General features: G+C 48.3%; 7 protein-coding genes across 8 annotated transcripts in view; 2 read left to right on the top strand and 5 right to left on the bottom strand.

Moving 5' to 3' along the window:
- Positions 1-3,235: 3,235 nt before the first annotated feature.
- On the bottom strand, positions 3,236-4,514 carry CNBN1940 (hypothetical protein; the record flags this gene model as incomplete). The annotated part of the gene is made up of 3 exons (XM_766924.1): positions 3,236-3,493; positions 3,547-4,093; positions 4,243-4,514. 3 exons carry the CDS (start codon positions 4,512-4,514, stop codon positions 3,236-3,238), a joined length of 1,077 nt encoding a protein of 358 aa, XP_772017.1.
- A 3,657-nt stretch (positions 4,515-8,171) lies between these two features.
- Positions 8,172-9,498, bottom strand: CNBN1930 (hypothetical protein; the record flags this gene model as incomplete). The annotated part of the gene is made up of 3 exons (XM_766923.1): positions 8,172-8,868; positions 8,922-9,367; positions 9,457-9,498. The coding sequence occupies 3 exons, from the start codon at positions 9,496-9,498 to the stop codon at positions 8,172-8,174; spliced, it is 1,185 nt and encodes a 394-aa protein (XP_772016.1).
- Positions 9,499-10,336: 838 nt separating this feature from the next.
- CNBN1920 (hypothetical protein) lies at positions 10,337-13,412 on the bottom strand (the record flags this gene model as incomplete). Its single annotated transcript, XM_766922.1, has 6 exons — positions 10,337-10,953; positions 11,003-11,183; positions 11,232-12,465; positions 12,516-12,930; positions 12,981-13,190; positions 13,268-13,412. 6 exons carry the CDS (start codon positions 13,410-13,412, stop codon positions 10,337-10,339), a joined length of 2,802 nt encoding a protein of 933 aa, XP_772015.1.
- A 793-nt stretch (positions 13,413-14,205) lies between these two features.
- Positions 14,206-16,382, bottom strand: CNBN1910 (hypothetical protein; the record flags this gene model as incomplete). Its single annotated transcript, XM_766921.1, has 8 exons — positions 14,206-14,367; positions 14,429-14,742; positions 14,801-14,975; positions 15,029-15,283; positions 15,334-15,494; positions 15,543-15,583; positions 15,995-16,292; positions 16,346-16,382. 8 exons carry the CDS (start codon positions 16,380-16,382, stop codon positions 14,206-14,208), a joined length of 1,443 nt encoding a protein of 480 aa, XP_772014.1.
- A 377-nt stretch (positions 16,383-16,759) lies between these two features.
- On the top strand, positions 16,760-20,357 carry CNBN1900 (hypothetical protein; the record flags this gene model as incomplete). Its single annotated transcript, XM_766920.1, has 7 exons — positions 16,760-18,128; positions 18,181-18,390; positions 18,437-18,645; positions 18,708-19,073; positions 19,130-19,438; positions 19,493-20,075; positions 20,131-20,357. 7 exons carry the CDS (start codon positions 16,760-16,762, stop codon positions 20,355-20,357), a joined length of 3,273 nt encoding a protein of 1,090 aa, XP_772013.1.
- A 791-nt stretch (positions 20,358-21,148) lies between these two features.
- On the bottom strand, positions 21,149-24,494 carry CNBN1890 (hypothetical protein; the record flags this gene model as incomplete). Of its 2 annotated transcripts, XM_766918.1 has the most annotated exons (8): positions 21,271-21,413; positions 21,463-21,685; positions 21,749-22,729; positions 22,788-23,537; positions 23,593-23,777; positions 23,834-24,065; positions 24,129-24,375; positions 24,427-24,494. In XM_766918.1, the coding sequence occupies 8 exons, from the start codon at positions 24,492-24,494 to the stop codon at positions 21,271-21,273; spliced, it is 2,829 nt and encodes a 942-aa protein (XP_772011.1). The 2 variants fall into 2 exon arrangements, with proteins under 2 accessions (XP_772012.1, XP_772011.1); XM_766919.1 differs by having other exon boundaries at positions 21,149-21,685.
- Positions 24,495-24,722: 228 nt separating this feature from the next.
- Positions 24,723-25,204, top strand: part of CNBN1880 (putative mitochondrial 37S ribosomal protein MRPS12) — a gene marked incomplete at both ends in the record, with an annotated part of 657 nt that continues 175 nt past the window's right edge. The window contains 2 exons of the mRNA XM_766917.1: positions 24,723-24,894; positions 24,948-25,204. The exon at positions 24,948-25,204 is cut by the window's right edge and continues 79 nt beyond it. Coding sequence (XP_772010.1) covers positions 24,723-24,894; positions 24,948-25,204 — 429 coding nt within the window. The remainder of the gene's footprint in view (positions 24,895-24,947) is intronic.

Raw genomic sequence — 25,204 nt, 5'->3', positions numbered from 1 at the left:
AGTTCCCCAGTGTTTTGGGACAGCGTGAGGGAAAGGAAAAAAATGAAAAAAATAGACATGGGAAAAATCTCGATGCACATGGCTGAGACCATGTGGGTGCCATGCGAATAACTTGGTTGTGGCTGGAAGTCACATGCAAGGATTGGCATTGGGAGCACATGCAAGATGGAAGCAAAAGGCAAAAAAATGAAGAAAATAAAAATAAACCAGCACATGGTCACAATCAACAAACTGACCATGTAAGGGCTCTACCAGCTTGCTGGGAGTCTTACACTTGCCCCTTCCTTCTTTTCATCTGATCAGCATCTTCCTCTTGTCACGGGCGTCACGTCAGTCAGCATAGCTGCCCGGCGCTCAACTCGGATGATGTAGAACTCGACGAATGAAAGTGAAGGATTCACGCCTAGCAGAGCCGGACGGAAGAATTGCAAGGCTGACGGAACAGAAGCTGGACTTAGAGGGAGGAATAGCCAGGGCCTGAAGGAGCAGGAGCTGGACTAAGGGCTGACTGAAGCGACTTAAAAGGAAAGAATGCTCAGAGGCAAGGTAGTGAGAAAGGACAACAGTATTGATTTTCTGGGGACTATGAAAACTACGAAAAGCTATCTTCTTATATACCTTTCCTTCCTTCTGCTTACTCATCTCTCTCGGGAGAAAGTTATCGCTAACTCATGGCGGGGACGGAGCTGTCGGACCGGGGGGAAATGAACACTGACCAAGTGTTGGGGAAGAAGAGGAGAGTGCTGACCAGGTGAAACGAAAGAAGAGGCAAGCCGAAAGATGCCTCGGTTGATTTTGCAAGAATCGGGCGATAAATCGCGGTCGTCTGAGGTGGAGGTTTGTTTGGTTACTTCGGGGACAAGGTGGAATAATATCCCGTTGCCCAGTTAAAGACGCCGCAGAGTGCGATTCTTACATAACATCGTGACACCTCTTCTTCCTTGACACTTGGTCAGAGTTCTTCATCCCCTCCAGTCCGACAGCCCCATTCCCACCATGAGTTAGCAACATCTTTATCCTGAGAGAGATGAGTAAGCAGAAGGAAAGAAAGGTATATAAGAAGATAGTCTTTCATAGTTTTCATAGTCCTTAGAAAATCAATACTGTTGTCCTTTCTCACTACCTTGCCTCTGAGCATTCTTTTCTTTTAAGTCGCTTCAGTCAGCCCTTAGTCCAGCTCCTGCTCCTTCAGGCCCTGGCTATTCCTTCCTCTAAGTCCAGCTTCTGTTCTGTCAGCCTGGCAATTCTTCCATCAGGCTCTGCTAGGCATGAACCCTTCATTTTCATTTGTCGAGTTCTACATCATCCGAGTTGAGTGCCGGGCAGCTATGCTGACCTACATGACACCCCTGACAACTCGCTTGGTTTGACTGTCTGTTTGAGGGTGATAGGCAGTAGAGAGGTTGAGCTTGATACCTAACCTGTCGGTCACAAGTTGCCAGAATTTTGATACAAACTTGGTACTGCAGTCAGAGATGATACTTTCGGGAAGACTGTGTTGAGGCAGAATGAATGTGGGAAAGGACTAAGTCAGCTAGGCTGGAAGCATTGAGGCATGTCATAGTGGGGACAAAAATCGCCCATTTGGTGAGGCATTCCACAATCCACATTAGAAGGAAGAAGTTACCTACGAATACCCAGAAGGCAAATCGTGTTAGAGGTCGGTGCACATTACCTCGAGTTCGTCCTACATCAAGTAGGGGCATAGCAAGTAGGCGACGACCAAAATGGAGTTGAACATACTGGAGCCTGGAAGCAGCTCGATGAAATCCATGGAGAGGTGTCTCCATGGAACTTTGCGAACAGGAAGTGGTCAGAGCAGAGGATGACTTCATTGATGAGAGACCTTGGTGTGCTGACAAGTAGCACAGCTGGTAACATATGCTTCGACATCTTTTCATAACCCATTCCAAACATAATCCCTCGAGATTAATTCCATGGTCTTGGTAATACCTGGGTCTCTGGTGAGGGAGGAACTATGGTGGGCTTCGAGGATTTTCTGTCAGGCATTGTTGTGATTGAGAACATAAATGTGGTGACCAAAGGAAAGGAAACCTTGAGGATTGAAAGATGGCTTGCAAAAGTATGGATTTCTTGAGACTTGTCAGAGCTTGATAAGAGCTGATGGAATGATTGAAGGTGAATGGCATGAAGCATGACTACAATCTGTGCAAATCATAGTTAGCATGCCATGGAAGATGGGAGAAATTTCGAGGTCTGCTTTGAGACTGTCAAGGATATCAGAATCAGTAATGAAGAAGTTTTGTTCAACTGAAAGGGTGGGGACAAGAGCATGTAGAATCGTGGAAGCTGGGGCAGAATCGGAACCAGCAAGGGGCTTGACAGAATGGTTGGGTGAGTTGAAAGGCTGGCTGGAAGTATTGAGCAACTTGAGGGACTCGGTGGAACAAGTGAAGAAGCTGGGAAGGGCTTGGACGAAATTGTGTTCTTGATCCATGGTGGTACCTTTACCTGGATGGTAATCGGATCAGCGAGAGAGAGCATCAGGCATGGAAGCCTGTTTGCCTGGATGGTAGATGATGTTGAACCTAAAAGGTGAGAGGAGTTTGACCCATTGAGCTTGATGTGGACTGAACTGACGAGGTTTCATCCAGTGTGAAAGATTGTGATGGTCAGTCAAGATGGTGGTGTGAACTTGCAGGAGCATGTGTCGACAGCGGACGAAAGCTTCGATGATGGCCAAGAATTCTTTTTCGTTGGTCGGATAGTTCAGTTGAGCCCTGGTGAAATGACCTGATTCAATAGCCACTGGATGTTCGAGTTGAGTAGTCGGATTGACTTGGGAAATGACAAATCCCCAACCAAAGAAGGAAGTATCAGTTTAGAGAATGGTTGGATATGAAGGATCATAATGGGCGAGGCTTGGAGCAGAGATAAGCTGTTGTTTGAGGATTTTGAAGGTGCATTGTTGAACATTGCCCCAGATGAAAGTTTGATTCTTCTTGGTGAGTGAGGTGATTGGAGCAGTGATTTCAGAGAAGCCTTTGACAAATCATTGACAGTAGCTGACCAGACCAATGAAGGAATGGGATTCTTTGAGAGACCTAGGACAAGGAAATTCTTTGATGGCCTTAATTTTCTCAGGGTTTGACGATACCCTGTTATGCAAGATTTGGAAACCTAAGAAGAGAAGAGAGGTTTGTGTGAACTCACATTTGCTTGCCTTGAGATACAAGGATGCAGAGTGTACTCAATCAAAGACCTGAATGGTGAGTCAATGTAGCTCTTCTTGAGAGGCAGCATAAATGAGAATGTTGTTGATATAGATGGTGACCCCTTTTCCCAGCAAGTCACAGAAGACATTGTTGAGAAAGTGTTGGAAGGTGGCAGGAGCATTGCAAAGACCATCTCGGATGACCAAGGATTTGAACATACCATATTGAGTATGAAATGCAGTGAGTGGTTCATGCCCAGGACTAAGGCAGAGAAGTTGATATGTGCCTACAAGGTTGAGCTTGGTGGAGAACTTCGCCTTTGAAAGGTCACTGATAATCTGGCTGAAAGGTCGCTGATAATCTGGCTGACCAGGGGTAGAAGGTAGGCATCAGGTTTGGTGACACAGTTGACTTGCCTATAGTCTACTACCATGCGAAACTTTCCATCTTTCTTTGGAATGAAAAACATAGGTGCACCATAAGATGATTTGCTTGGCCAAATACAACTGGCAGTGGTTTCTCGCTCAAGGGTGTCCAAGAGTGCCTTGTGCTGATCTTCAGTGAGTTGATAGAGAGGTGGTGATGAAAGTTTTGCCTCAGGTACTAAGTCGATGGTCATATCATACTGATGATGAGGCAGTAGCATTTTGGTACCTGAAGATGGCCAGAAGATGTCGATGTAATCATGGAATTGTGTTGGTAGAACTTCAAGTAATTCAGCAGTTTCGGCCGCAAATTCTTCAGGAGTAATGATCTCTGAGAACTGAGGTCCGAGAGTTTTGAGGTCATCGAAGTCAAGTGAATTGCTGGGAATGAATCGAAGGAGACAGCTCGAAGGAGGGTATCGTTGTTGACAGAGGGGTCGAGAGCCAAGGAAGGTGAGTGATTGTTGGGAGTATTGCTGGAAGACGAGATGGCTGGCTGACCCGAGAAAGAAGAGGAACCCCAGCGACTAGGGGACGCGATTGGAATGGCGTTACTTGAAGTAATTGATGGAGAAGAGGAAGGAAGAGTGAGCTGGATACGACATTGCGCATGGTTCAGAATTGCTTGACATTTGGCTAACCAGTCATCACCTAGGACAATATCGGCACCGGCAAGCCTAGTGACATAGAGTGTTGTGAGAAGAGGGGCAAGACCATTTTGGAGTACGAGAGGAAGATTGACGATGTGTGTGATGGGACCACTGGAGGAAGGGCGTCCATCAAACATTTGAAGAGGAGACAGTGTCTCAAGGGTATGTCGAAATGGTTGAATTGAAGGATGGTTTGCGAGTGATATGTCAATGAAGGAGCCCTTGGAGATGCTGTGGTGAGGAAAGTGCAGGGATGATATCATATGAGATCAGAGTGGGGTTTTGGAGCAGAAGCGCAGCAAGCATAGTTAGAGTGGCAAATAATGCAGTGAGTGCATGTAGAACTTATATAATAAGTCCATAGTCCTGGCTTTACAGTGTGATGCCAGAAAGTTCAACACAAAATCTCACTAAATCTTTCACAACCTCACTTTCTATTTCTAGTCATTCTACCTACAATGCCCCACCCAACCAGGTCCAACACTCGCTCTTTCTCACCAACACCATCCAGTCCTCTTCTTGCATCTTCATCAAATGGTGGGCAGAGAAGTGGTGGCCAAAGAGGTGTAAACCGCTTTGTACTGTATTCTATGGGGGAGTCTCACTCAGCGCAACCTGGACCCTCTCAAACCCATCTTGATGTCCCCTCCCATCCTCATCCAAGGAGGACTTGGAGTGACCAAGAGCTGATCGATGGACTCTTGGCCGAATCCCAGGAATATCAACAATCCCAGAGAACAGGTATGATACATCTTCTGTTCCTTCCTATTCCCCTTGTTGTTGACTAGGTTGCTCATGCATTGACTCCTGCCTCTTGCAGCTGATGTCCACGATGTCCCCGCCACCTCCTCCTTCCACAACAATGCCTCCTTCTCTCCTGCTCGAACTTCTCCCTCTTCACCAGAGGTATTCCCCCCCCTGGGGCTCTCCATTTTGACCATGACATCTCCTACCCCATCTCAGATCCCCAATCTCTGCACTGTTTAGAGTGGTTAGAGTGGTTAGAGTGGTTAGAGTGGTTATGGGACTGGGGCATGGGGGGAATGACAATCTTTGGAGGAAGATTCTAGTGAGTAGCAATTGATATTTCATTGGATAAGCTCCCAATGCTTTCCTTAGGAGGATGTTCGCCGAAGCGCTGTTTGAGCCTTTGGTGATAAAGTGGGCATGGAGACATGGAAGGGCACAGACTATGAGGAGCATGTGCTCTTCATGGGTCTTGTGAGTGACATTCTTTTATATGTTTTGGATGGCCAGCTAACCTTGTTGAAGGTCGCTGACAAGCACGTCGACGTCTTTGGTGCTGCCCACTGCAAAAGCAAGTGGCCTATACAGTCACTGGGCATGCAGTACCTCAAAAATAAGGCCCAAACTGCTAGGAAGAAGAGAAGCTCATGCTCTTCCTCCTAGCAGATGTGTCGATTGTGTTTTTGTATATTGTACTTTAATGATTCTATTTTTTGTATTTTTACGATTAGATGCATGTAATTCGACCAACCAAACCAAGGGTTAGCTACAGGCTCATTTCAAGCTGCTAAAGGGATCAGAACAACCCATTTCTCAGATAAAAACAATACTGAAAATGGCTTAAATGCAGCTGTTATATGGATGAAAAGAAGCTGCTAAAAGGATCAGAATAACCCATCTCATGGGTAAAAATAATGCTGAAAATGGGTTAAAACAAGCTGCTAAAAGGATCAGAACAACCCATCGCATGGATAAAAATAAGGCTGAAAATGGGTTAAAACAAGCTGCTAAAAGGGTCAGAACAACCCATCGCATGGATAAAAATAAAGCTGAAAATGGCTTAAAACAAGCTGCAATAAGAATTAGAATAACCCATGCTTCCAATACAAATAATGCTGAAAATGGCTTATAATAATTCAGCAAATGGCTTATTTTAAAACCCAAAAAATAAGCCCAGAAAAGTGCTCAATTAAGCCATGTTGTGGCTTGTTTTGATCCTAAATGGTAGGCTGACAATCGATCAGGGTGGACTAGTTGGGTGGAGGTTGTTCAGTCAACCATGTAGATGACAGAAAAAGGTACCAGGTATGGATAAAAGTGGACTCTTTTGTTCTTTGTTTTGTGGTTTTTTTTGTTCTTTTGTTGTGTCCCAAGGGTAGTGACACCTCATGTCACGAGCCTGCACAAAGAAGAAGAGATAAGATATCATAGGAGGGAGTTACATAATAGGAAGGCAAGATCCCATTCAGATAAGAAGGTCCAGCTGGACCTCAAAGGATATAAATAGATTTCTGTAGAAGTATATAAAGGGGAGCTCTGTCCTAGATCTTGATCTTCTTCCCCTCGAAAATCAATATTTCATAAGTTACTTTGCGAAAGGTCCTCGAGCTCCCAGTGCTCACTCTCGTCTTACCTTGCACCACCTTCGACATAAACTTACTCCACTAGTATATAAGCTTGCCTGATCTTCCCAAGCAAATATACCTCTGCCCTATACCATACGCCAATAGACAAGTGTCAAGAGGTATATCATACATATCTCATCATTTAGTTAAACTATGGCTTTCCATCTCGTCTCCAAGAAGGCCGGACCTTGTTGGGGATGAATTGTAACACACATGAAGTGATGGTGGCCAACAACCAGCATATGATGCCTGCCAAAGTGCTCTTACACACTAAGAAGTCTTCCATTGTTGATCTCCATCACCCCAGCACTAGTCCTGGTACCTACTACCTGGGATGTCTTAATGAAGCTCTCAACAACTTGATTGATCTGATATCTTTTAAGTCACTTCTATTTGCTATGATATCTCTCCCATTGCTTGTAATCTAGAGTGACATCATGCTATCCTTCTAACTTTTTCCCAAGTCACTTTATGACGACAGGGGACTGCTGACCTGGGTTTGCAGCACATGTGGAGCTAAAAACACCTCTGCAATGACAGCAGGGCATCATGCCATGATGTAACATAGCTATGGTTGGATCGTGTTATGACTCATCCCCAACAAGGTCCGGCCTTGGAGACGAGATAGAAAGCCGTAGTTTAACTAAGCAATGAGATATATGTATGATATACCTCTTGACACTTGTCTATTGGCGTATGGCATAGGGCAGAGGTATATTCGCTTGGGAAGATCAGGCAAGCTTATATACTAGTGGAGTAAGTTTATGTTGAAGGTGGTGCAAGGTAAGACGAGAGTGAGCACTGGGAGCTCGAGGACCTTTTGCAAAGTAACTTATGAAATATTGATCTTCGAGGGGAAGAAGATCAATATCGAGGACAAAGCTCCCCTTTATATACTTCTACAGAAATCTATTTATATCCTTCGAGGTCCAGCTCGAGGTCCAGCTGGAGGTCCAGCTGGAGGTCCAGTTCTTTTCTCGGAGGTCCAACTGGAGGTCCAGCTGGACCTTCTTATCTGAATCGGATCTTGCCTTCCTATTACGTAACTCCCTCCTATGATCTCTTATCTCTTCTTCTTTGTGCAGGCTCATGACAGATCACATGACCTAAGGACTAATATATATTAGCATATTGTTGAAGTAAATAAACATACTTTGTATGGATGCTTGAGTACCTATCTCCAGATCCTTTCTTCCTCTTGTTTTGATAAACCCAAGAAACAGCATTGCTTTTTTTTTCTACTCTGATGTGATTTACAACACCACCAATTGGAACAGTTCATAGCAGCTCCTTTACCCTTAAACTGTATTAATGTGCTTAGATCCCAAAGAACAATGAATGACCAATGGATGGTGTGGTGGTGTTTTGAAGGAGAAAGTTGTTGGTTATTGATATTGACTTATGGTCCTGCTGATTGACTATCTCAACTTCCATCATTTGCATATATCCAAGTGACAGTCATCTGTTTGTGTCTTCTTCACTGCAGCAACAATGCTTGTGGATGAAAGGCATAGGGATAGGTAAATAAAAGAGGGTGACTGCCAGTTACTAGATCCACCCAAACAAGCAGTACCACCAGAGTTTGAACCTAAACCACCAAGATCCCTTCCATCCTGCATTTCTTTTGTTCAATCCAACCCATATTCTCCCTGTTCCAAAGATAGATATGCCTTGTGAGGTTGCATGGCAGCTGATGCTTGGTGGATGCCCAAGATATTGTTGATCAACAATTGCTTCCAGATCTAGCTGAACAAAGTGAGGCTTTGGCTTTTGAGAGATAACCCTGGGGAACAAAGACATAAGGTCTAGTATCTCCTGATTGTCAATATCAGAAGGGAATTCCCATCTCCAGTAATGTGGTTTATTGAGGTTGTCTTCCAGCATTGCAAGTTCTCCATCATTTACAGTATATATACCAGCAGTGACAATGAATACATGTTGACAATTTGATTTAATCACTTCAGGGGCAAGGAAATCTTCAGACAAAAACTGGTTATCCACTGAAGGTGAGGAATGATTGCACAAGCCACTCAGGGAAGGCAAAGGTGCTCCTTTTCTATTAGACATGTCAGGTGGATGTGAAAAGGATGCTGAGGGTTGTGATGGGTGAGTAATTCGAGGCAACCACTGGACAAAGATAGGTGTGTAGATATCTTGATCTTCAATGCTGTTGTAGATTGTGTGAATTTCAAAATTCAGAACATTCTTGAGGATGAGAATGGCATCACACATGAAATCAGTACCACTAATTGTATGTCAATCTCAAGCCCAATGCACAAGATTTAATAGATAACATACCCTGACTCCAGAAATACTGCATCATCGAATTCCCACACAACTCGATGTTCTCCATTATCTACCCCCATCCTGGAGCTCTGACTTTGGATATATAAGACACCATACAGCCCGCGAAAGAAGGGGAAAAGCTCCAACTTCTCCTTGCTACACCATGCAGAAATGAACATAGACAGTCGGGCACGCCTTTCTGTTACATTGAGGATGTTCTGAGAAGGAATTCCCAAGAGTGCTGGTTGAGAATGGCTGGATGAAATGTCACAAATGAGCTTGTTGAATGATGCCTTACGAATCTGGAAATGATGAAGATGGGCAAGCGAGCGTATCGATGCTTGAATTCTGGTGAACACGGCACATTGCGCCGGTGACGAGGTCGATAAAACATAGGTAATATAAGTTGTTGACTCTTGAGGCGGAATCGATGCTGTAAAATAGAACGCCACACAATGCTGAGACGTTAGGATATGCCAAATGAGCCATATATTCTAACAGCACATATTGCGCAAATATGGGCGAGGAAGAGGATGGTGACACATACCACCATGTCGGCTGATCGCTGTTTCATCATATTTTGCTCCATGGCGTCGGAGGCGAAGAAGACGCCCGAGTGTTGATATGTGATGGGTAGTCGATCACTACTGCCGAGGATGAACGTGTGCGCTTATAAACTAGAATTATATAGATCGTGGATTAAACGCCGATTGAGAACTTGCAGGCCATGTGAACATGTTGAGCATTGAGCGACTGGAAAAGTATAAGAAGGGGGAATCACCACATCGGACACCATGAACGAAGACGATACAAACATGCCGCGGGCGGGAACACGAATAATTACGTAATTTCATTTGAAACATTTATTAATTAGCCAACGACCGACGTAAGATGATGAATGTAAAAATCTGCAGTCTTCTCTCAAATATAGACATTTTACTAAGGGGTGTGTTAGTATGGTGGTCGACGATGTATGGCTTCTTTCGATCCTGAAATCCTTATGTTATGCTGGCTGGTTGGTTGGTTGCCCCAAAGCATGTCAATCATCGCAAGTGATAAGCCTCAACATGGCATCAATCATTCAGTTAATCATTAACTTTGAGTTCTATTATCAATCCCCTGCAGGGGCAGATCTATATGCGCAGAGTGGAAAAAATGCAGAAGTAAATTCAGTAGAGGGAAAAGAGATAATCATTTTTAATCAACTTGCACTTGTCAACTATTTTGTTTTGTAAAAACTACCCAGGCCAAAACGCCTGAGCCGTCCTCTTATCTGATCTCTCCAGACTTCTCTTCCATGAGTAATTTTTGCACAGCTTCCATCTTTTCATTCCCATCTTTCCATTCCTATCGTCACTCCTTTCATCTGCCCTCGTTTATAAACTCTTCTTTCTATCAGACGCCCTGCAGGACCAGTCCTCAAGGGCTTACTGCTGCCAGTGAGAATAGTTCCTAGATCCATAGTGACCACCGTACTGTCCCCAGTCCTGACCACCGTAGCCTCCACCGTAAGGATAGCTTCCAAAACCTTGTTGTTGCTGGCCCTGCTGGCCTTGCTGTTGAGCCTGAACGGCGGTGGGTTGGTTAGGCGCCCGCTGCGCTTGGGCCACGCCAGCACCACCACCACCAGCGGCACCAGAGGTCGCGGTAGCGTTGGGGTTGGAAGTGGTGGCGTTGGAGCCAGAGGAGGCAACCTTGAAGTCTTCAGAGGCGTTGGAGGCTTGAGGCCGAGCACTGCCAGTTTGGGCGTTGTTCATTCCTAAAAAGCCGTGAAGACCCTGGGAGCCGTAGGTACCACCAATGGCGCTCTGTCCTTGAGCAGGGGGTTGGCCGGCGGGCTGAGCTGGTTTGGAGTCATACCTGCCCAAACTGCCAAAGGACTCCTCATTGTTGAAAGCAGGGTATGAAGGAGGAGCACCGTAAGGAGATTGAGTGGGCTGGGGCTTAGCGGCGGGGATAGGTGCAGGGGCAGCCTGAGGAGCTGGTTGACCATAGAGATTTCGAGGGTAGTACTGCTGGAAACCGGCTTGAGGGGCTTGGCCGTCTGCAACATTGTATCAGTCGGGTCCAATGCAGGCGTCGCCAATACTTACACTGGTAATAAGGGTTGTAAGGACCTTGCTGGTAATAACCCATGTTGCCCATACCAGAGTAGAACCCGCTCTGCTGATGTGGCAACTGCCCCGGGGCGGTGGGGTGGGAGGGGGTGGCCGCAGGTTTGGGTTCCTCGACAGGGGGTCGGGGGTAGCCGGAGGCATTGTAAGAATCGTAAGACTATAACCTTGTTAGCATCACCTCAAACGAGAAACATATGTTGCTCACTCTCTGGGCCGCAACATAAGGGTCTGTGGCGTGCACCTGTTGGTTACTCTGCGCCTGTTGACCCAAGAATCGGGACTGCTGGCCGAACGCCCCGAAAGGCTCGTATGGGCTATTGGTAGGTTGTTGATTCGCCTGACCGATCTGCGCTTGTTGTTGCTGAGGCTGCTGTTGGGGCTGCTGACCTTGAGGTTGCTCACCCTGCGAACCAATGGGGCTGTAAAAGTCGTGTCCGCGATAGAACTGGTTCTGAGACTGTTGCAAGCCATGTTCGGGAGTTTGGGATTGAGCCGGAGCTTGTTGTTGTTGGAGGTATTGGTAAGCATGCATCTGTTGTTGAAGTGTCTGGTGAGGAGCGGCGGCGGAGAAAGCAGGTGGCTGGGCGGGCTGCTGTTGGTAGAGAGGAGCTGAAGGAACAGGAGGTTGAGAAGGAGTAGAGGAAGGAGGTTGAGATAGAGCGGTGACAGAGGGTTGAGTAGGAGCAATAGGGGAAGCCTGGGCTTGAGCCTGATGTTGAAGAGAAGCTTGAGCCTGGGGTTGAGCAGGAGCAGGAGCGGCCTGGACAGGAGACTTTTGCTTAGGCTCGGGCACAGGAGAGTCCACCCCGTCTCCTTGCAATCCACCAAAGCTCAAACTACCAAACTGCATCTCGACACCAGTCAAACCGCCGACACTAGCGGGAAGGACGACACCCTGTCCTTCAGCCTCCTTGTACCTCTGAGCAGCGCGAGAATTGGATCGGGGACCGGTCTGAACACCTGGAGCAGCCTTAGCAGTGACAGAACTAAAACCAGGGGGACCCTGATAAGTAGTGGCAGGCTCTGGAGCAGCCGCGGCAGCTTGCTCGCTTCCAGAACCAGCAATGGCAGGGTCAGTTTCCCAACTGTCTTGCTCTGTAGATTGAGGCGCAGTCTTTTGCGGATGAAGCTCTTGCGCTTGTTCGGGCTCAACAGGAGTTTCGATAGACCCAACGACAGCTTCGGCCTCGACGTCAACTTCCTCTTGTGCAGGGACGTCACCGAAAGACTCAACAGCTTCAACGGCAGTTTCTTCAAGGGCATCGGCAGGGACTTCTGGTGATTCCTGGGCAATGGGCTCATCGGAAGTGATCTGTTCAGGCTCGTCACCCCAGCCACCGGCGTTGTCATCGGCAGCATGAGCAGGCTCAACAGCAGGAGCGGAGGCAGAAGCGGAGGCAGGAGCGGGGGCAGGAACGGGCTTAGGTTTCTCGGCAGGTCTGAATATTGTTAGGAACAAGACACGTCATATCATGATGAAAAGACGTACTTTGCGATTTGAGCCCAAGTTAGCTTAGGCTTAGCGACGGGTGCGGAAGGCTGGGCAACAGGCACAGGCCTTTCGATTTCGGGCTGCCATGCGTTGCCGCCTTGCTTAGCAGCCTTTTCAATTTCCTTGGGCGCAGGGGCGTCACCCCATCCACCGGAACCGGCAAAATCATCGCCATTGCTCTCCGCGGGGGCATCTGGTTGCTCTGATTCGACTCCCCATCCTCCATCTCCTTGTGTAGCAGCCAGGGTGGCAGGAGCACTCTCACCCCATCCTTCGGTGGTAGTAACTGACTCGCCCCAACCCTGACTAGCTTCGTTGGAAGTAGAAGCTCCCCAAGCTTCGTTTGAGCCGGAGAAGCCGCCTCGATCAGCTCGGGAGCCGCCTCGGCCACCACGGCCACCGCGAGAGGGTTCTATCAACCCATCGTTAGTTGGGTGATAAAGACGAACCAAATACACATACCTCCACCTCGTCCACCTCGGCCACCCCTGCTACCACCTCGTCCGCCTCGAGCTCCCCTTCCACCCCTTGTGCTCTTGTTGTCAAAACCAGAGTCAAAGCTTCCGGCGTCGCCCCATCCCCCAGTGTCCGCATTTCTACTGGAAAGCGCCTTGTCCTTTGGCTTGGCGGCCTTCTTCTTACTGCTGGCTGTCGTAAATTGTTGAGCGCGGCCTGTTTATATTGTTAGTATTTGTGAGTCATGTGAAAGGCTCTCGCTTATGTCTGCCCGTGCTCATTCAATGACTCACCTTCGGTGATCATCACCGCAGCTTCCTCCAGGTTTCCCTTGACATCTTGCAAAGTGAAGAGCAGATCCTGCTCATCCCAATCGGGGAATATTGCTGTTAACTGTTGAAGTTGGGACGTGTACTTGGTGGCGAGCTGGTCGGCCATTGTGGCAGTGGTGGAAGAGAATAAGGATGCAATAGAAGATAGCGGAAGTAGGAAATGGATGGAGTTAGCGAGATGCACAACGTCCGCAAGTGCCACGTCGCGTAATGCTCGGGAAATAGCGCTAATTCCGACACCATGCTTTTTTATTATTTATTTGTAGTTTTTCCTCGCCGCATTATTATTTAATTATTGTTTTGGTGGTGATCGCCGCAACCCTACTTCTTATGTTTCATCAATATGTATGTATATACATACAAGCCCTCCTGTATAGTAGTTTCAAACGGGGCTCTGGTGGAAGAGAGGACGGACGAAGGAATGAAGCGGTGGGGCAAGCAGATTTGAAAGGTTGGAGGAGGCAATTATCGGTCAAAATGTCCCTTTTGCTGAAGAAATATAATAGGGGACTGCTTGCATGCGGAAGATGGAAGTTAGGTGGAAATGAAACGTCGGTCAGTAGATTAAAAAGTATGTTATTAAGTGTCAGGGAAAAAGATAAAGGGAAAGAAGAAAAATAGAGTGTACGAGTACTGTAGTAAATGTTTACTCCGAAAAGAAAGTAAATTGGTCGTACATCATACAGCAGATAGAGTGATCGATAAAAGACAAGTATATCACTCACACGTCACTCAAACTATCGTTAATATGACCATTTACTCAATGAGATGCGAGGATACGACGTAATCTGAGAAACATACACATCGGTGCATTTTGCTTAAAAGCCTACAACACCCCTACTGTCTCCATTTCTTTGATCAATGCGGGCTGTGGGCCTCTCCTTAAACTATCCGCAATCTTAATATGGTCTTGCCCTCGCGTTCCCTTGCGTCGAATATCTCTGCGCTCCGGGTCCACCACCTTGGGGAGCATTTCCAGCGCCGCCCATGGGCTGTTGTCCTGGTCCGCGCATCGCCGCAGGGCCGCGGGGAGCGTTGGGAATTTGTCGAGTGTTGCCCATCTAGGAAGTTACGGCCATCAGTATGTTTGTAAGTAGCCGCACAGAGTAAGTAAAGACTCACGCGGTTCATCCCGCCTCCCATACCCATTCCACCCATTCCGCCCATTCCGCCCATACCCATTCCGCCCATTCCCATACCACCCATCCCCATACCGCCCATACCGCCCATGCCTCCCATACCCCCCATACCCCCCATGGCACCCATACCCATGCCCATCGGCATAGCACCCCCTGCAGCAGCACCGGCAGTGGTCCCGCCAGCATTGTTGCGCATAGCAAGACTGGGATTAATGGCAGGAGCGTTGCCCATGGATTTCATCATATTTTGGTACATCATTGCCATGGCGCTAGGGTCGAAGCCGCCCATCATATTGCCTGAGGATTTTTATCAATGTCAGTGGCTGGGATATGTCAAAAAGGGTCTTCCCCTTACCTCCGGTTTTCATCATGTTCTGATACATCATCGCCACCGAACTGGGGTCGAAGCCACCGCCGAAACTACCCATACCACCACTGAATCCCGTGCCTTGGTTAAAGCGGGGATTCATGTTACCTCCAAATTTGGATCCCTGAGCAGTACCTCTTGGCTGAGCTTTCTTGATCTCAATCTACATTTTCTGCTTAACCAACGGATCTGGCGTAGAAATACAGTATGACTAACCTGCTTGCCCTCAAGCTCAACACCGCTAGCAGCCATCGCTCTGCCTACAGACTCTTCATCCTGGAACGTAGCAAATGCAAACCCCTTAGATCTGCCAGTCTCCTTATCGAACATAACAGTAGCATCCATCACCTGACCAAATTGACAGAGGAAAGATTTGAGGGATTCACCTGTGACGGACGGAGCGAGACCGCCAACAAAGACTTTGGCGGTACGCTCATGCTCGGCGCGGGGGATGGCGCGTTTGGGATCGATCTGTATGCACCGTTGGTAGATATTCAAGTGAGTTGGAAGGAAGTACTCACTTGCTTACCGTCGAGATGATGAGTCTGCGCCATCACTTTGGTGACACTGGCGGGGTCTCTATAAGTCAAAAATGCAAAACCTCTTGAACGACCGGAAGGATCACGCATAATGGTGCAAGCATCAATTTCACCAAACTGCCCCATGTATTCAGAAAGACCCGCTGTCGCAATGTCAGTTTTAGGGGGAAAGGACAGTGGTCGCAACTGACCTTCAGTGGTTTCCCAGTTGAGACCGCCAATGAACATCTTCCTGTACGGTTAAAAACATAGTACGTTCAGGCAAAAAAAAAAGGTGAAGGGCGACGGGTCGAGAGGGGGTGCATGGCATCCAGTAAATAGACGATATGTGGGTTATCGAAAGGTATGGGTAATGTATGTTGTGTACAGATTAGTTCAGCTCATCTAAGGCTATAGACAGGGAAAAGGAAAAGTAAGACAAGGCTAAAGGGGTACGTTACTGGTACGGGTTTTACAGTCCTATTGTGACCTATGGCCTAATTCTACGGCCTAGCTGATGCTGGTAAATCCTAAGATTGAAGAGCCTTTTAAAGGATCCTACAAGCGCTTTTCCGCCGCGACAAAAACCTGCGCGGCCTCCTTTCATCCAGCACACTCCACGACGAATGATAATGTAGAAAAGGTGAACAGAATATCTACTAACCCCTCATCAGGCATATCACTGGGCTTGATTCTATCCTGTCCGTCTTGCTGCTGGCCAAAGTTGTTGTCCTGTTGGCCTTGCTGATAAGGCGTGGCGGCGTCATAAGATGGTTGATGGTCGTATTGTTGTGATCCGGGTTCAACGGGGGCGGAAGTTGACGATGATGCGGTGATTGCGGGTTGAGAAGGGGCCGCAGCAGCGTTGGATGCAGCAGGAGTCGAGGTTGGTGCAGTATCCAGCTCAGGAGGCTCGACAAGCTCCTCAAGTTGAGAAGCATCCAAATCCTCGAGGTCGAGATCTGTCGCTGTTAGTTCATGACTCACGACGTAGAGGAATGCAGTCAGAACCCACCGCCGTAGAGATCGTCCTTGTAAATGTCTTCGGTCATTTTTGTAAAGTATTTAGGTTGAAGATGGGGAGAGAAGAAACAAGAAAGCCGACAGCCATTTTGTTCCCAGGACTACGGTGGAAGCTTGCTGCCAATCCATTACGTAATCTTTTTCAATCCGAAAGCGGTGTTGGCCGCCAATCCGCTCGTGCTGATGAATGATAAAAAATTGAGTGATTGAATGAGGCTTGCGGGTTGTGAGCGGCAGTGAGCCCCCTTGTGAGACGTCAGTTACGTAATAATTACGTTATAAGGCTGGGCCTGAGTAGGCCGTCTGCGGCGGTGCTGCTGTTGTTGTGCATCGCGGTCTACATGGCGTCAAATACATCCTGGATGGCGAAAAGGACCTGATAACTGACTTCCACCGCTCAAGCACAATGAAGCGCTTATTCAGGTCAACAAAGTCTCCAATAGACCCGCTTCCGCCGCCACAGCAACCGTCCACGACTCCACCTTCAGGAAGGTCAACCCCACATCATCAAGGCGCAAGAAGTATCACCACTCTCTTTGGAGGCGGAGATAGCAATGACAACAGCTCAGGTTATGAGCACAAGTGGGGGTTCAGTCTTCACCACCACTCAGAGGTCACTCCATTTCCAGCAGAAGTAGGAGCAGACGCGGTACCACCACAAGGCTCTACAAAGAGGAAAGACAAGTCTGCTACAGCGCCGAGCCTCCTTGAGATCCAACAGATGCAGGAAGAGGCTCAAGCAGAGGAAACAAGACGGAGAGTGCCATCTCAATCAGCACTGCACCCACCGCTCCAACCGACCCAAAGGCTCTCGAAGGGATACCAATCATCTCCTTTACCGGATGGATGGCAAGGTGTACCAGCTCAGAATCAAAATAGCGGCTATGAGACGTACGCCCCACCTCTTCTTGTCCTCAATGCCTCCTTCTCACAATCACCAACCAACTCAAACTCCTCTCTTACAAGCGGATCAACGCATCCCACCGTTTTTCTCCCGCCTGGCGCCCGACCCCCTACACCGCCTAGCACTCGGCCGCCTTATCCCTTGCACATGCGGTATTCGCAGTCGAACATTCACAACTCTGCGACATCCGTCAATAAGGATGAGGCCACTATCAAAAGTGGGAGAGAAAGAGGTTATTCTTCTCCTGCAAGTGCAGTCGCTGTCACACCACGGAACGACCAAAACTACTCCTCAAAGCCCACAAAAGCTACCCGATCGCCTCTTTCAAACGCATATGCTTCACCTGTCGATCTGCCTGATCTTCCGACCTTTCCCTTGCCTAAGCCATATACTCCAGGCATCTCCACTCCTGCTCCCAATCACTACTCACATCTAGGTCCTTCCGCTGTTGAGAATCAACCGAACGCTTTTTCACCCATTGAAAACATTGCCGTAGGCCTCAATAACGAGGCGCCTACAATACCGAACCGGAGGGAAGAACATCAACACCAGCCAGAACTCAAGGAAAAGAAGCGCTTTTGGGGAATGGGTATCAGATCAGATAAAAAGACCAAGGCTAAAGCTCAGGCCGAGCGAGAACATGCTGCAGGCCTTGGGCAAATGCAAGTTACTCCGCAAGGGGATTGGAGACCATCAATTGATGAGTCCCGAGGGAGTATAGAGGCATGGCATGATTCGGAATCTCGTTCCACTTCAGCGCACGGACACCTGGCACAGTTTGAGGAAGAACCTAGGAGTAGATTGCCAGGTTTGGACTTTGGAAGGAAGGACCATACAGCAACGCAGGTGAACGATGTGACTTCTGCTATTCGTGGGTCCTTCTCGATGTCAAAATGGACGTGTTGCGCTGATTAAATAACCAGAGATGCTTGCTGCGTCTTCAGACCCTTCACCGGCGGCGATTTACGAAGTCTGTGATCGTATCAATCATTCTGACAGCTCAGACTCCATTAGCAAAGAAGCCGCTCGAGCCTTACGGAAAGAATTTAAGCATGGAAATGAACTTGAGAGAAGGAATGCTGCTAAACTGTGGCTTTTGTTGATGCGTAACGTAACCGTGAAAGGGTTCAGACGTAAGTCGCCTCAGTCCGCCCTAGCAGACTCGAGTCGTTAACAAAGACGTAGCATACGGATCGAATAAGAAGTTCTTCCAATCATTGGAACCCATATTATTCGCCCCATCCTCAAGGCCTATAGTGTCACCTTCGACCCACAGATTGTTAACCGACGTCATTGCCGATCTGACCTTTTCATATGGTATGGAGAAGGGTTGTGAGATGCTAGTTGATGTTTGGAAAAAGATCAAGTTACCACAGGAATCAGATTATGTAAGTTACAGTCCCAATCAAGCATTGCAGACTGGGAAGCTGATGCCCATGCTTCCAAAAAGGGGCACCCTCTCTCAGCCGACCATCCTATCTTTAATACCAATGAGGCCCCTCCCCAACCTCGACACCCCGCTAACCAAATGGCAAATCTGCAAATCCAGTCTCCGCCTTCCGTTTCTACCTCTCGACAAGGTTCTTCACCATCCCACGTTCATCAAGCTCTTCCGCCTCCTTCGGCGCCTGCTCGTCACATCCAGCAGCAACCGGCGGCCTATGGCGGTCCAGGCTATGCAAATTTACCAAGCCACGGGGAGGACATTAGGCGCTTGATGGAAGAATGTACAGCTGCCCGAGAAAGTGCTAGGTTATTGGGTGACGCGTTGATTTACACCAGGCCAGAAGAGCTGGATCATAAACCCGTCATCAGAGTGAGTATATTTTTTGGGTATGACGATACGTTGCTCGTTCTAACGGAATGCTGTAGGAATTCTATGGCAAGGTTTTCCATGCGCATGAGTCATTGACCAACCAAATGGACTGGGCTCAAGCGGAAGCTTCACATTCTCGCGAACGACATGCCAACCTTACTCTTGATGGGTCCGTTCCAAACAGTACGAATGCCAATTCCGAAACCACTCCTGAAGAACGGGCTCTAGCCGCACTATTTGAGGCACATGCGATGCTGGCGGAAGTGATGAAGCACCATGATGAATTGGAGAGGATGGCACAGGCTGATAAGGAGTTGTGGGAGGTCCGGGAGAGGAGTAAAAAGGAGACAAAAATGGATAGAAGCGTAAGATACTTTGCTTAGTCATGTGGCTTATGCTAAATCGTTTGGGACGAATAGCAACAGCAACTCGCTACCACACCGATCAACCAATCATCGTCTTCTCGTTCTCCCTCACCAACTCCACGTGTTGCTCTTCCCCCCACAACAATTCCCCAATCCAACAACCCCTTCCGCGGTTCGGCTCAAGATGTCTTCCGTTCTCGCACACCTTCGCCCGACCAGCATACCTTCCAACACATCCCACGAGTATCAGCTTCCCCAGGTCATATGAGCTCACCTCTCGGCCCAGGAACTGGAAGCAATAACTCCCACTCCCACGTGGGTGCTAGTAATACCGGGAATAACGGCGCGAATAGCAAGCTAAGGATGGGAGGCCCCAGACCGTTACCGAATCCATTCAAGACGATGGCTGGAGGAGCGAACGGTAGCCAAGGAAGTTTGAGTACACAAGCTGACACAGTGCCCTCGAGAAGTGGGACGGGCGATTCGAATGGGTCGCAATCTGCCTCCATCAATGTTGGCACTATACAATCTGCCGTGGTGAATGGGGATGAAGTTGACGGTGATGAATTGCCGAGAGTGCCTATCAAGCCAAGTCGAAAGGCGCTGGGGAAGAGGCGGGCTGTGATAGATGAAGATAGTACGTTTATCATTTTTACTCCCTCGCTTAAGCCATGCTGATTGCAGTTTTATAGATGACTTTGATCCCAACGACTTGTTCAATCCGCAACCAGTCGACTCTCGTCCAAGAGGATGTCACGCAAATGATGATACGTCCTCTGACGAATCACTGACCACCGACGCGGTGTTCAACGCCAAGCCTGTAGTTTACGCCTATGATGCGTACGAAGAGAGGCAGAAAGAGGTGAAGAGATTAAAAGAGGAAGAAAAAAAAGGGATTGTAGGCGGGAGTGCGGGATAGAAAATACCCCTGCGTTGCTCAAAAGGAGTGGTAAGAAATGTCATATTGGGATGCCGAAATTTGACGACGAAACGTTGTACCTGTATATTTATTAGTGTCTGGCACAAAACGTGTAACTGAACCTTGTACCTAGCATCTAAGAATCTATATCTTATTAGAACGCGATTTTTGACAAGACATGTAGATACAAAAGATGATGATACCTTCTCTTCCTGTGCAATATACACGACCAGATTGCCTAATAGCTTGATGACTTCCTTTGCAGATCCTAAGGTTGCGGTGGCCGGATTTGACCATCTGCCCTTGACCCATGGCATGGGAAACCTAATAATAAACAACCAATTAAGAATAAGCTGTATTTTCATCTTCATAGGTGAGCAACAAAGACACTAGCGAAAACTGTTGAATTGGAGAAGACTCGTCATATGGTTTGAGCTTAGCAAGGAGATTTGGGGAACAGTTGAATGCAGCTAAGTAGATAAGAAGAAAATATGGTAGATGATAGTGATAGCGCCGGCTAGAAGAGCATGATTTAATCCAACCTCCTCCGGTGTGGGAGCAGGTGAGGTATCATCATCGTTTTGTTGTTAGTACGTAGGAGAAAAAGGAGGAGCATAAAAACAGGACGCCATTCATCTCACTTGATGTCGCCGTACATACGTATGTTTCCATTCAATTTATTCATTCCATTGGTTAGTGTCAAACAATGGACTGGAGAGAAATCCGGTACAGTAATAGACACATGCATGTAACCGGACAGAGACTTAAAACGAAGGCAGGACAATCACCACCTACTTTGCACCCTTGCGCATCTTCCTCTTCCTCCCAATCATGCTACCCAGTTGACTTCCGAACTTCTCAATACCTCTCTTCTCCCCAGCTTCCTTGGTCTTGACATCCTTCTTCACCTGGTTCACACTTTTTTGGTCCCTCCTCCCAGGTTGTCGGGGCTGGACTTGACCAGGTCTGTCACCACGGTCGTTGCGACCACCTCGTTCATTTCGACCTCCACGATCGTTATAATCCCGTCTTGGGCCATTCTGACCTCCCCTAGGCCTGTCTTTATCAAACTTGCCGCCTTGCTCTCGATCTTGACCTTGCTTGCCTCTAAAGTTGCCTTTTAACCCCTCACGACCACCGGGACCATCATGCCTGTCGCGACGATCACGACCATCACGTCCGTCGCGCTTGGCGCGCTTGTCAAATCGGCCAGCGGGCTTGGAAGAGGCAGATTCGTCGTCATCGGTGTCTTCAGCTGCAATTATATCCGCCTTGCGCTTCCCGTTCTCTCTCGCCGTGGTGATCTTTTCTACTCGGCGCTTCACAACCTACACATCACGGTGAATCAGTCACTGGCTTGACTTGCAAAAGGATATTCAAAAGTGACTTACCTGGACGTTCTCAATACTGAACTCGATGATAAGAGTCTTTCCACCTCTCATTCCACCACCGCTTCTTGAATCGCCTTCTTCCAATCTGCTATCAAGCTTCTTCAACCTCGACTCTAACTCCTCAACGCTTTCCAATCCCTTCTTACTCTCCTTGGCGGTTTCCTTCTGTGGCTCTTCCTCCCTCTTCCTAGCATCCGTCAAAGCCTTTTCCACTCGCTCCTTCATATCTCCGAGCTCAACCTTCCACCACTCCCACATCAATGGACCCACTTCAGGGTTATTGTTCGCCCATCGAAGCACCTTAAGTGCATCCTTGTGGGAACGCATTTCAAGGAAACCATAACCCTTCGACCTGCCTTGGCCTGTGACGGGATCGAGCTTTTCAGTTTGGCGGACAATCTTGGATTGGATGACAGCTGTCTCACGCTCCTTCTTGCCTCCTTTACCCTTACCCTTACCGCCTGACTTGTCGCCACGAGCGGCAATAGCAGAACTCATGGTACCGTCCATCTCTTCTGCCCTAGCCAAACCTTCTCGCTCACCATCAGCAACTTCCTTGTCGAAAGCTTTGACTGCATGGATAGCCAATCGCTTGAGCGTCCTATCAGTCGCGAAGAGAGGCAACTGTCGGATAGATAGACGTGTTTTGGAGATGTACAGCGAAGGGTTACCTCGCAACAAGGCTTTACGAGAGTTGAAGCTCGCCTGACGTTTTTCAATCTCGCTCTCTGGCAGACCCTCGGCGGCTGGAGAGTTAGGGAAGATGACACCTTCGCGCATGAGGTAGGTGTTTCGCTTGTCTGCGGCGTTACGGAGACGTTCAGTGTCTTCCTTCATTTGGGAGGCGGTTTCTCGGGTGACGGCACGGGTGATGTCGAGGGTTCGCCCGTGAAGGACAAGACGGGAAGCGAGAGAAGAGGAAGGGTCAGCGGTAAGGAGGGAAGGGAGGGCGAAGGGATTCTTGGGGGCTGCGCCACCAAGCTGTAGTGCGTGTGTGAGCAGTAGTTCTGTTGGATAATGCGAGAAAAAATAAGCATACAGGGATAGAATTGGCACCAGTTTCCATCGCGACTCTCTGCGCCTCTTCAATAACTTCATCGGCATGCTCATTCTTCCAGAAACAAACGAAGCCAGTTCCCCTGGATCGTCCAGTTGCCTTGTCAATGGTAATTTTGGCATATCGCAAGGGCCCAAAAGAACGGAAGAGGGTGTTAAGCTCAAGTTCGGTAGTTTCGAAGGGGAGGTTACGGATGAAGAGGGTACTGCCGACATCGACAGTGGGGAGGGTAGGCTTGACAGGTTCTTCTTCCTCCTCCTCCTCCTCCTCTTCATTTTCATCCGTGTTGCTGCTTTCTTCTGAGCCGCTAACTACGGAAGTACCTTCATCACCTGATGATTCTTCATCAGATCCCTCGCCAGATTCCGAATTAGACTCAGACTCGGATCCAGAATCGGACCCAGAATCAGAACTTTCCTTCTCCCCTTCCTTCTTCTCCTCTCCTTTAGTCGCCTCTTGCCACTTTTCCTTACTCAACGCCCAGTCAACAGCTACCACTCGACCCTCACCATCAGGACCCTTCTTGATTGGTTTACCGTTGGTGCCTTCAATAGCCTTTTCAGCGTCGTGTCGGGCCAAGAACCAGACAAATGCGAAGCCACGCGCACGCGGAGGGGGCGGCGGTTTGGCAGGGTCGGATGAAGGAGGGAGTTTGGAGGGAAGGGTAGGGAGATCGATAGAATGGATAGGACCGTAAGGGAGGAAAGCTTTTCGGAGATCTTGGATAGTGGTCTGTAGTATTCTTCTTTAGTAATTTCCCGAAAATAAAAAGAGTACTGCGACTTACGTCCCAAGACAAATTTCTAATGATCAGTCTACCAGCGTGGCTGGGAGCTTTGCCTTCTCCTTTGGCGGAAAGTTTTTCAAGACGCTTCTTGAGGACACAAGACAAGATGTTACCCTTGTACGTATGGCCGTGAAGCTTGGGAAGAGCTTTGAGAGCATCACCGTGGGAGGGGAAAACGATGTGGGCTTTATATAATATGATTAGCTCCTAGACGTTTGAAAAGTTTCAGAGAAGAACGTACCAGTATCCTTGGGAGCCTCCTCCTCGTTTTCTTGAGCCTCGACAGGGAACACCAACTCGGCCTTGTCATTGACCTTTCTAATCTTCTTCCAAAGCACATTCTTGGTGATATCAGATGGTAACCCAGTGAGAACAAGAGTTTGGATAGCCTTGGGGTCCGTCGACTTGTTGTCTGTCTGTCCAGGGATGGGTTTTGAAACCTTGATCTCGGCTTTTCGGTCTTTCAGAGACGCCTTGTAACGTTCCCCCAACCATTAGTTTTTGCACATGTCATATCAAAAAAAAACGGCACTCACCCTTTCATCAGCCCACTTCACTTGGATCTTCCTCTTACTGCCACCGAAAGAACCTCCGTCCAACTCTTGAATTGCCCGATCGGCATCCTCTTTCAACGAAAAAGTCACGTAACCGACACCTTTTGACTTGCCTGATTCTCTGTCGGTAGCGACGAAACCATGTCGTACAGGACCGATGTATGAGAAGTGGGTGAGAAGGTCGGTGGTGGTGGCTGTATAAGGGAGGGAGGAGACGAAAAGGGTTGTGCTTTTAGATGGTCGAGTTAGCTAGGGTTGTATGGGTATGCGATGTACGTACTTGACACGCTCCTTGCGTTCTTTCTTCCCAGCTGAACCTTGGAGAGGGATGAAGTCTTCCTCTGCCATTTTTGTTGTTTTGACAAATTAAGTTGTAGATGCAGAGCAACAAGCCTTAATCCTCACTTTAGAAATCTTCGACCCAAAAGTGGAGGGCCCAAAAACATCCAGTTACGTAAAACTCATCCTGAACAAATCTCAACGACGCCGTTCCGACCTTTCGTCGCTTTCTGCGCACACATAAATAACTATTCTTTTTTTGTTTCTTCAATCTCACACACCTAAACGGCCCTCGCCATGAACCCTTCAAGACCACTCCTCGCACTCACCTCCTCCTTTTCCAGGCTCGCGATGCGACCAGCCAAGGCCGCTTTCGCCAGGCCTGTCGCCATGCCCGTGTTCCGACCCGCCACGAGTTTCGGAAGAGGATTCGCCTCTAGCTCCCGATGCGAAGCTACCATCAATCAAAGTGCGTTTACCCTCTAAATTACCATCGTAATGATGCTAAAATACTATTTGCAGTCATGCGAGGTGCCCGAAAATCTACCAAGCGAAAGTCCTCCGTCCCCCTCCTCGACGGGTGTTTCCAAAAAAAGGCCGTCTGCGCCAAAGTCTACACCACCAAGCCACGTAAACCAAACTCTGCTGTACGAAAAGTTGCACGAGTAAAGCTTTCCAACGGACAGATGACGACTGCGTACATCCCCGGTGAGGGACACAACTTGCAGGAACACTCGGTCGTCCTTGTGAGGGGTGGTGGTGCCAAGGACTTGCCTGGT

This window comes from Cryptococcus neoformans, chromosome 14, assembly GCF_000149385.1.
Source record: "Cryptococcus neoformans var. neoformans B-3501A chromosome 14, whole genome shotgun sequence".
In the NCBI taxonomy this organism is placed as follows: Eukaryota; Fungi; Basidiomycota; class Tremellomycetes; order Tremellales; family Cryptococcaceae; genus Cryptococcus; species Cryptococcus deneoformans.
This window is presented reverse-complemented; position numbering and strand designations above follow the sequence as displayed.